The following is an 11,491-nucleotide window of genomic DNA, read 5'->3' as shown; positions in this document are numbered from 1 at the left end:
TGTGTGTGTGTGTGTGTGTTGTTTCCATGACCAGAGGATGAACCCCTCTGACTTTTCCTCTAGCGCCATCATCAGGTCAACATGTTAATGTGTCCAACACTTCATCAGCCTCAGCTCTGTTTACTGCTAACTAGCTAAAGTTAGCATGCTAACACGCTAAGCTACGATGGTAAACGTCAGCATCACGTTTTTCCGCTGGAGACATTCTAAAACGATGTCCGGAGTGTGCAACACGTTCTCACTCCCAAGTCGTCACAAATGGACGCATGGTCAAGTCCCGTTGGCGTCAGTTTGTAACGCACTGTGGGAAGACCTGCAGCTTTTCACTTTCAAAGGCTGAAGGGAGGTGTAGGATATTTAGCAGAAAGGTCAGAGTAAGGAGGTGGCTAACGACCAAGTGGTTTCCCTGCCAAACAGAAAGTTAAATGTTTTTTAAACCTGACCAAGTGGTTTGGTGCCTAAACCTGACCAAGTGGTTTTGGTGCCTAAACCTGACCAAGTGGCTTTGGTGCCTAAACCTGACCAAGTGGTTTTGGTGCCTAAACCTGACCAAGTGGTTTTGGTGCCTAAACCTGACCAAGTGGTTTTGGTGCCTAAACCTGACCAAACTGTGATGTTTACATTTTATTTTATTTATTTACCTGACGCTTTTATCCAAAGCGACTTACAATTGCTATACATATCAGAGGTCTCACGCCTCTGGAGTAACTAGGGGGTTAAGTGTCTTGCTCAGGGACACAATGGTGGATCTCAGTGGGAACTGAACCCAGGTCTCCCACAACGAAGGCAAGAATCTTATCTCTGCGCCATCACCACCCCATGTTTCACAACGTTAACTACTAAATTCATTTTGAAAGCCTAACCAGACGTTGCATATTTGTTTTTGCTAACTTGACCGCGGAGCCCTACACGTCCAAAAACAGCGGTTTTGGTGTCTAAACCTGACCAAGTGGTTTTGGTGTCTAAACCTGACCAAGTGGTTTTGGGGCCTAAACCTGACCAAGTGGTTTTGGTGTCTAAACCTGACCAAGTGGTTTTGGGGCCTAAACCTGACCAAGTGGTTTTGGTGTCTAAACCTGACCAAGTGGTTTTGGGGCCTAAACCTGACCAAGTGGTTTTGGTGTCTAAACCTGACCAAGTGGTTTTGGGGCCTAAACCTGACCCAAGTGGTTTTGGTGCCTAAACCTGACCCAAGTGGCTTTGGTGCCTAAACCTGACCAAGTGGTTTTGGTGCCTAAACCTGACCAAGTGGCTTTGGTGCCTAAACCTGACCAAGTGGTTTTAGTATTTAAGTATTTATTAATCTGATTCCTGATTAAACAGATTTGAGGCTCTTTTGCAGAATCAGAATCTCTGTTTGTGCTTATGATCCTGAATCTGGATCTTTTTGTGGCTGCAAATGATCTTAATTGATTTCAGGGAGAATCAGTCAAACGGCTGTTTGTTTCTTCAGAAAGGCTTTAAGCCTGAAATACTCAGAGGGAATATCTGGATTTATTTTACACAGCAGTCGGCCTCTTCATTTCAAACGGTTTCATCCTTCTGCCATGTGAGGCGCCGTTTCTCCTCTTTATGTGCGTCCGCATGCTTCAGAGTTTACTTCCAGGACGCACATTCTCCCTCAGGTCTGTTTGTTATAGATCACAACCTTTGCTTAGGAAGCGGCGTCCACATGTTTCCGGCCCTGTTCTGAACGAACCGTTTATAAACGAGTTTAACTTTTTTCCCCTCTCGTCTCCACCGCACCTTGCATATTTTTCCCTACTTTATCTCTGTAATCTCTAACAGACGTCCGCAGCCGCCGGTCGTCTCACGGCGTTACCGTCCTCGGTCTCACCTGCGACACAAGCGTGCCGCTTCACATGCTTTTTAAAAACTGCCTGATGGGAAGTGAAGTTTCCCTGCGTCCCGTGTTCGGACCGACCTGATGTTCAGTATGTGTGACTTTGACTCGACCTTCGTCCTGTTTAATTCTATTATGTCTGTATATTTATCCTCACAGCTGCTGATCTTAATCCCCAGACTAAACTCTGCCTCTTCTTCACCTGTCGCGCTGTTTCCTCCTCTGTCTTCTTCTGTGGTGTTGTGGCCCATCACAGTGGACGAGTGGGAAACTTGAGCTGGAGACGCCTCTGCGAAAGGTTTAGATCTGTAGCTGTGCATCAGGTTTCAGCTCTGCACATGATGGTGTGAACTCTGTGGTCGTGTTTTAAACCTCAGACACAATCGAGACAGCTGAGCACCACAAGGGGAAACAGTTTCAGTTTTTGCAGCCTGTATTTGTTCACATTTTGGCTCCGTTAACAGGAGCTGAATTAGCAGTTAGCATGGATGTACAGACAGCTGTCTCTGGATCACTGTGATACTGAGAGCCCGTTCTCATCTCAGGGCGTCCAGTACCGACGCTTTCAGAAAAAGTGACAAAGCGTAGTTGTCTGTATGAGACGCTCTGGGGCGTTAAAGGTGTTGACGGCCCCCCTGAAACCCCCCTACCCTTACCATAACCATCATTTGCTGCAACGTTTTGTCACGCTGTCTGAAAGCGTCGGTAATGACGCCATGAGATGAGAACGCGTTGGTCCTGAAGGAAACTTAAAAACGTGAAGATTCTCAGGAAGTTCTGCAGCCTCTCTCTCTGGTTTCTGAGCTGACTTCTGGACGTTTTAAATCTGGACCGGCATCAGAGATATGATCCTCCCTTCCCCTCAGAACACTTCACATCTTCTCTTTTTGCATTCTCACCGCCTATAGCGACACTTAGGTCTGGACCAATCACCACACACGTACAGTACGTGGTACATAAGTCACAGTGGATCTAAAAATATGTGTCTGCATGTTGAGATCTGAGTTATGAATCAGCAGCAAAACTACAAAAACTAACTTCTTCTCTCTTCTGTTTGAAACCAAACTAACCAGTTGGCTGTGGAGCAGTGAGTGTGATCTGTAAACCTGCTCCTCCTGATACCTGATCTGTGCTAATATTTACCCAGAGCGCTCGCAGGCTCCGCTGCATGTTCACTGTTATCTGCAGTGTGAACGGCTGATATTTACACTCCAGTCTGAGTTACCTGACATCTGGATCAGCTGCAGCTCCACCAGCGCAGAGAAAGTAAACGTGAGGAGGTCAAAGGTCAGCAGGTAGAAAAGGGACAGCAGTGTTTCCCCCATATGCATTCAGGAGCGCCGCTGCGTAGCGTAGCGAGTGTTTGACTGTCCGAGCGGCAGAAAGTGACGGTGAACGCGAGCGGTGGAAAATATTCTGGCAGTAAATGTGCGTGTCTGTTACAACGTGTCGGCTTCTCAAGACCGAGAAAAGTCTGTTGTTTCCCACCTGCTGGAAAAGTGTTAGCGAACATCTCCCCTTCAGACTGAGCAGCTTCTACAGCAGCTACAGAGCTGCTCTGTAACTTAACTTTAGCTCAATTAATAGAAAGTAACTGGAAGCTGGATTTTATTACTGCCGACTTGTCCAATGTTGAGAACATCAGGTACGGAGGTGACTGGAGGAGCTGAGGTCAGTAAAGCTAATTATTGATGCAAACTCGTCCTTTTAAGCCGATGAGGAGACGTTTCTTTTTGGATTTTAATGTGCAAATAAAATTTTCTCATGTTGCCTATTTTTTTATTTAAATGTCTACAGATAAACGTCAGAAGCTGTAAAATGAAGACACAAAAGGCAAACATGAACAGTCGTATCTAGAATGATTCTGAGGTCACATTAACAGGGTTTCAGGGGCTGATGCCCAAAACATGCTGTGCCATCACTGTAAAATCACTGTGGAGCAACAGAACCAACCAAATTACTTTCTCCAGATCTAAAGGTCGGAGTTCCTCCAGCAGACTGATCTTTGGCTGCTGGTTATTTATTATCTGCTCTCGCTCTTCCAACTATTTGTTCAAAGATATGGAGAAGACAACGGCCCAATATGATGCGAAATTACATATTTGTCATTGGAAAACGTAAAATTTTCTTGGGTGAGCACCCATAAACCCCCCGACCATGACCACCACGACCAACAGCAAAACGTTCATCTAAAGCTCACATTAAACTGGGAAAACACTGCAGGGAAGCTAATGTGCATCGCATGTTCATGGACTTTAAGAGCAATGTTGCAGAGAAATGTTGTGTTGGGGTTTTATATTCAGACAAAAATTTGCTTCACCTCCGCTGCTACAACTCCATTCAAGGGGAAACACTGGACAGGATGTGTTCACTTAAAGCTTCAGTGTGTAACTTTTAGCGGCATCTAGTGGTGAGGGATGTGAAGTGTAACCAACGGCTCAGTCGGCGCTCACAGCTCACTTTGCGAGCGAGAAGCTACGGCGGCTGTGGTGCTAAATAATGCGTGTGGTCCAAATTTCTCTTCTCTTCTTCTAATAAACCAGACGACTACTACTACCATTACTACTACTACTACTACTACTACACTACTACTACACTACTACTACTACTACTACTACTACATACTACTACCACTACTACTTCGTATGTATTCAATGTTGTGACAAAATGCACTCTGTAGAGCAGTTTGTCTATTTGGGCTACTGTAGGAACGTCCGTGTAAGAGGAAATGTCTCATTCTAAGGTAATAAAAATGGTTTATTATGTCAGGTCTTAATACACCACTGAAAACATAGATATGGATATTATTATATTACATTTCTGTCAGTTGATCCTCCTAAATATTACAACTGGACCTTTAATGATCGTCCATCAACGATTCAACAGGCATGGCAGCTCTTAACAGCACAAAAAAAATGTTTATGTTGTTATTAGAGTGTATTTCTGTCAATAGATCCTAAATCTTACACACTGCACCTTTAAGATGACATCACCATGAAAACACTGCATCGAAACCGCGAGGTGAGCGTGTTCGACACTGACTGACGTCTGATGAGTTAGAAAGAACAACAACAAAAAATATTTCCCCACATTATATTGAGCAGAGTCAGGTGAGACAGCACGCCGTCTGCACATGTGCAGAACACGTACGAGCATGCAGACATCCAGCGTGGTGTGAACAAACCTGCCGTCCATGTTGGACCAGCACCCAGTCTGGAAGAAGTATCCAGCTTCTTCACTGAAGTAAAAGTGTCACAACCGCATTGTGAAAATACTCCAGTACAAGTACACGTCCTGCAAGTTAAGTAAAAGTACAGGTTATTATCCTCAATGTTAGGCACTGAGTTCTTGAAGTATTTAGTTTTTTTTAATCAGCCGGTCTGGATTCTGACAGAAATCAACTTCTGTAAAAGTAATTTTTAAAATGAGTTTGACGATTGACAGGTCGACATGGTAGCGACTTGTCAATCAGCTTGTAGCCCCGCCCTAAAGCCTCCCCTGCTTCCTGGTCGCTGTTCCTCTAAATGGGACCATAATTTACTAAATGAACATCATGCTGTGTTGAAGAAGACTTGAAACTAGCGACTGAGACCATAAACTCAGCAGGAAAGTGTTTACTGAGGGAATAAATCAGCTTTTGTAGACGGGTTTCTTGTATACAAACACTACTGGATGTGCAGCCAGGAGGCGAAAGTGCTTCGGTAGCTGTTCAGAAGACTGTAATCAACGTAGATTAGGCATTGTTTGTAAATTCTTGTTGACTCAATAATAAACTGCCATTTCAGGGTTGGATCAAAACCGACGCCTTCAGAAAAAGAGACAAAGCGTAGTTATTTGTGAGACGCCCCTAGAGAAACATTCAGGTGGCAGCTTCTCGAGTTTAACCGACAAGATACGGTCCGGCCTGCAGCACCTCAGGCCACGACTATTGGCTGTCTGCTCCGCACATGTGATTCTACCACACACGTGTGAACGTTGCACTTTAAGGCAGCCAGCAAGTTTTAATTTCAAACCTTTTAAACAGTGGTTGTCAAAGTATGGGCAAAAAGGGGAATCATTTATTTCAGCTGACGTCTCAGCCATGAATAATGGTTGTCTGGCCGGCTGTTGGCTGTGATGCAGTTTAGTTGTAGAAGAAGTTGTTTTCATGGCGCTCAGCTGTTTTCCAAACATGGAAACAGCTGAGCGCCATGAAAACATCTCCTACACACACTCCTACGTCTTTGTGTTAAACCTCAGACCTCCTGCTACGTCTCCGCCTCCGGTCTAGACTGAGACGTTGAAGTCTGAAAACGCCGCTGACCCCGTTTTGGTTTTAAACTCCGGGGCAGCGTGTTAGTGCTGACAGGTGAAAACGTCTGTTTCCTCCCGTGTTACATTCAGTAACAGTCCCAGCTCGTTGCCAGCCAATCAGATTACATTTATTCATTAAGCGACTTACAGCTGCTGTACATGTCAGAGGTCGCACGCCTCTGGAGCAACGAGGGGTTAAGTGTCTCGCTCAGGGACACGATGGTGGATGTTGAACCCGGGTCTCTCACACCAAAGGCATGTGTCTTATCCACTGCTCCACCACCATCACCCACAGTCCATGCAGAGAAATCTCTGCTGTGGTTCTTCACCGTTGCTGCTCTTCGTTCGTCTCCAGTAGAACTTTCTTCAGACAGTCTGCTTCCTGTTCACACCGCACATGCTCAGTGTGCGTGAACGTGATGTGAGGTTTAGTCGTTTTAGATCTTTATTGTCATCTTTATAGTAACAAATAAAATATATAGACGCAGATCAGCCTCCTCACCTGCACACACACCTTTACTGAAGTCACATTCATTTCCTGGAGACTCTAAAATCAGTTTTACTCTCAAATGTGTCCCTGAAGGTAGCATAGACCCCCCCCCCCCCCCACACACACACACACACACACACACACACTCAGCTGAGCGTTCATGCGGAGACTCCTCAAGACGTCCTGGTGGCTGAAATGACCAAATGTAGGCATGAGTGAAGTTTCTCGCTCCGATCTGTTTAAACATCTGCTCCGTTGTCATGACGACCGCATCGGCGGCGAGATAAGCGGGGTTGATGGATGATCGTGGAGCGCTAGCTGCTAACTGAGGCTAGCAGGAAGTGAGAGGCTGCTGCTGCTTTGTGACTCTGAATCAGTCAGTGAGGTTTGGTGGAAGAGAAACATGGAACCTGTTTATTAGGAAAGTCTTCAATTAAACCCATCAAATCCTGTAAAATATTCAGACTACGTTTATGAATCTACATCTTTGCAGGAACATCTTTGTGTTTTTTAGAAAATAAATATCATCCCACAAAGAATCACTTGAGCAAGTTGAGTTTACTTTTTGTTTTTGTCGCCTCAGTTCCAGAAGTTTCCCTTCTGAACAACATAGACAGATTAATATCGTGGAAAATTAATAATTTAATTCAAAAAGTAAAAACTTTCATTACACATGAAGCGAAATATTTCAAGCCTTTAGTTTTAATCTTGATGACTCCAGCATCTCAACACGTAACAGAATTTTAGAATAAATAAATGAAAACACAGAGACGTCGACCTGAGACGAGCTCTGATCAGCTGATTAAATCCTGCAAAGGTTTCCTGAGCCTTTAATCTCTCAGTCTGGTTCTGTTTCCCACCATGTTCTAATGTTTTGAGATGCACCTGGAAATTTACCTGCAACAAATTCTTTCCTCACGCTGTGCTGAACTGTGCCAGTAAGGTGTGCCGTATCCCTGTGTTGTAGATCTGTGTGCGATAGACCGGCAGCTCTGCCAGGATGAGAACTCCCTGCTGAGCTTCGAGGCGATCTGCAGCATCCACAAGCTGATGGACGACGACGCCGACGGGTCGGTGGACGTGGCGGAGACGGACGAGGTGAGACGAGAACCTGTGTGTGTTGTCCTGTGGAGCGGCGGCGCTCGAACTGTCTGATGACGGAAAGTCATGTTGCCTCCACAGTTCCTCAGGGAGGATCTGAAGGATCACGACTCCAAAGCCAAACACAGCAGCTTCCACCGAGCCGACCTGCACATCAGCGTGGAGGACATGTGGGCCGCCTGGAAGAGCTCCAGAGGTGAAGTTATCTTTCATCACGTCTGCTGCTGCTGCTGCTCTGAATGATTATAACAACTGTGATGTTTGTTAGTAACGTTGAGCGCTGTGAAGGAGCCGCTTTGGGCTCTGGGTGACTGTTAACTAATCAGCAGGTTGATCCACAATGAAAAGAATCATCAGCTGCAGTCTGAAACTGAACAGCTCAACAACTACAGCAGCTTATTCTCACATACTTTTCCTGCTTTAATACTTTAAGTCCTGATTATACTCGCATACTTTTACTGTTTGAAAGTTTTAATGGTGCCAGTTTAACAGAATATAAACAAATATAAAGAACACAGCATGATGTTGGGAGTAAGGCGACAGTGAGGTTTTGCTTGTTGCTGTAGCGCAGTAATATAACACATTACTTATAAAATGTCAGTAATATTAAACCCTTTATAATCTCAGTAACATGTTACAACACATTTTAACACAAAATTAAGTGGTGTTTTTTTTAATAATTCACCAACACTGAGAAACATTCTGGCACCAGAAATAAACTCTGTAGGAGTAAAAATGTTATTTCCTGTTTCTGGAGCTTGTTAGTTGAGATTGTTTGTGCAGGAGCTGGGCTCCTCTGAGCTGTGACGTGTTGGGTGGTCTCCAAAACACTGATATCATGGTGTGACGATCCGCCATTAACATGATTTATTATTATTTAAAAACATTCACTTCACGCCAGATTAGGGCTGCACAATTAATCGATTATTGATTGAGATCTTAGCTTCCCACAATTAAATGAACATGATCTACGGTAATGTCTGTCATCCGTACGTCACCGAGGCTGCAGAGCGTTGTGTGGAGAGCGCCGGGCGGAGCGGGGGAGTGAAAATCTGCAGGCCGGCTGAGAGCTGCTAAACGTGGGGGAGAGGAGCAGGGAGCAGCGCTGCAACCTTTAGACAAATAAACAACTGTAGTGGGTCAGATTCTGCTCTGACAACTACACCGTTTACCCGCGGGAGGAGCTCGGAGTTAACTTTTATTAAATTAGCTTTTTACTTTAGTTTTTGGGATTACAACGTTGATTTATCTTCACTTGAGCTTCTCAGCAGCTTCCGTTCACATCCGGTTCCAATGTTGTTGTTCGCGTCGTTCGCTCTGTCGGACTACGACTTCATATTTATATAAAACCGGACAAAACTGGACGTTACTTGGAGAAAAGAAAGCGAGGAGGTTGAACTACCTGGTGAATTCAGAAAACATGTGTCTGTCAATTTATTCCAGCTGTCGTTGTACTTTACTGTGAACAGGTTAGCGTAGCGTAGCCCTGATCGATCCAAACTCCATTCAGAAAACAAACATTTTAGAAGTTGTTGTCCTGCTGACAGACCTGACAAAGCATGAATTCATATGTTTAACAAATCTGCATCATGTTGTCGTTATTTCGGCATCAGTTTGATCCGTTTATTGCTATTTAATCACAGCAAAATGTTTACTTTGGTTCTGAGCAGGAAGTCAGACACAGAACAGCAAAGAGAATCCGGTCAATTTTCAAAATAAAACACCTTGTGCAGACTCTCGACCATAAATCAACAGAAACACAGTTAAAACAGACAAAAAGAACCTTTTATCTACATAACCTACTTAATCATAGAGGAAGCACAAAAAGCAAACGCTGACTACCAAATCAACAAAGTCTAAACATGTCAGCAAAATCAGGCAACTCCAACAGCCGGCACCTCAGAGGTTCTCCTTTTCCCGAAGTGCCGACTGTTGCAGTACGTTGCGGAGATGAATGCGACGCGTCTGGTAACTTCCTGTTGCCGACCGCAGACTGCACGCGAGGCCAGGGACGGAGACACCGACGCACAAGTATAAATGCATGGCTACGTGCGTAGTTTACCGATTTCCTTTCCTGGTCAGAGAAGCTGCTGTCAGAGCATCCCGATCGATCCTGTCGGGACATTTAAATAATCAGTGAAGTTGGGGCGCCAGCTACAACCTTTCTGCAGAAGGTTAAAAGATCTGCGGAAATATCTGCGATCTGCACATCACTAGAACCCACCTATGCAGCACATCTTACTGTCTGAATAATGCTTCCATTAAATAGCAGTGACAGGAACTCAGTAGTGGAAAGTATTAAAATTCAGAGACCGAAATAATATAAGATTTTAAGTAATATAACTAATTACACTCGGACGACAGTTACCAGTGATCTATAATGTGGAACACGTTGGTAGTAGGTTGCCCAACACTGACTGTAGTGTAAGTTAGAGCTGAAGGAAAAAAGCTTTCATGAAACAGAGTCTGCATGTCGAGGGAGAGAAGCTTCAACACAAACATCAGAAGTTATTCAGTAAATCACATCTGGAGGGAGATCTGAGGTTTCCTCAGAAGAGAAACACACAGAGAAGCAGCATTTATTTCCTCTGTGTTTTTATTATGAGGAAACCTCAGAAGTGATTCACTGTGAAGATCTTCTTCAGAAAATAAATAAAGTCAAATATGTAAACACGACGACATCTTCACGTCGTCATCTCGGCTCAGAGCACCAGACTTCACGAACCACGACTTTAAGGTTCATGTTGTCTTAAAGACGTCGGACTGTAAAATTTATCTGCTTTATACAGACAGGAAGCAGAGAAGGGAGGGAGGAAGGAAGAAGGGAAGTGAAAAGGGGAGATTAGAAAGAGTGGAGGGAACGAGACTCAAAGACAGTAAAGGAATATAGAACGGGCAGAGAGGAAGCACTGACGCCAAGAAGGAGAAAAGGTAAAAAACAAAGTGAAGACAGGAGAGAGGAAGCGAGGAGGGAACGAAAAGAAGAATGTTTGAGTGAAAAAATAAAATCCTATTTTTGGATCCACTTTATTTTCCAGCTCAATTTGTCACCGTGATGACGCAAAAAAAGACCGACGAAGAACAACTGTTTATTCTAAGACTGAGGACGTAAGAGCAGAACATCACAGCTGTTCCCCTTCAGAACACAGAACATCACAGCTGTTCTCCTTCAGAACATCACAGCTGTTCTCCTTCAGAACATCACAGCTGTTCCCCTTCAGAACACAGAACCTCAGCTGTTCTCAGTCAGAACAGCAGAACCTCACAGCTGTTCCCCTTCAGAACACAGAACATCACAGCTGTTCTCAGTCAGAACAGCAGAACCTCACAGCTGTTCTCCTTCAGAACATCACAGCTGTTCCCCTTCAGAACACAGAACCTCACAGCTGTTCCCCTTCAGAACACAGAACATCACAGCTGTTCTCAGTCAGAACAGCAGAACCTCACAGCTGTTCCCCTTCAGAACAGCAGAACCTCACAGCAGAACCTCACAGCTGTTCTCAGTCAGAACAGCAGAACCTCACAGCTGTTTTCCTTCAGAACAGCAGAACATCACAGCTGTTCTCATTCAGAACATCACAGCTGTTCTCAGTCAGAACAGCAGAACCTCACAGCTGTTCTCCTTCAGAACAGCAGAACCTCACAGCAGAACCTCACAGCTGTTCTCAGTCAGAACAGCAGAACCTCACAGCTGTTTTCCTTCAGAACAGCAGAACATCACAGCTGTTCTCATTCAGAACATCACAGCTGTTCTCATTCAGAAC

General features: G+C 44.6%; 1 protein-coding gene across 4 annotated transcripts in view; it reads left to right on the top strand.

The window, feature by feature from the left end:
• The window catches only part of LOC123963384 (stromal interaction molecule 1-like), a 42,552-nt gene that overhangs the window by 2,426 nt on the left and 28,635 nt on the right, over window positions 1-11,491 (top strand). For all 4 annotated transcript variants that reach the window (XM_046040207.1, XM_046040205.1, XM_046040206.1 and 1 more), the window contains exons 3-4: window positions 7,594-7,724; window positions 7,809-7,923. In XM_046040207.1, the coding sequence (XP_045896163.1) occupies window positions 7,594-7,724; window positions 7,809-7,923 (246 nt within the window). The remainder of the gene's footprint in view (window positions 1-7,593; window positions 7,725-7,808; window positions 7,924-11,491) is intronic.

This window comes from Micropterus dolomieu, linkage group LG23 (genome assembly GCF_021292245.1).
Source record: "Micropterus dolomieu isolate WLL.071019.BEF.003 ecotype Adirondacks linkage group LG23, ASM2129224v1, whole genome shotgun sequence".
NCBI classification, from domain to species: domain Eukaryota; kingdom Metazoa; phylum Chordata; class Actinopteri; order Centrarchiformes; family Centrarchidae; genus Micropterus; species Micropterus dolomieu.
Note: the sequence above shows the minus strand (reverse complement) of the source record. Positions and strands in the feature narration are given on the sequence as shown.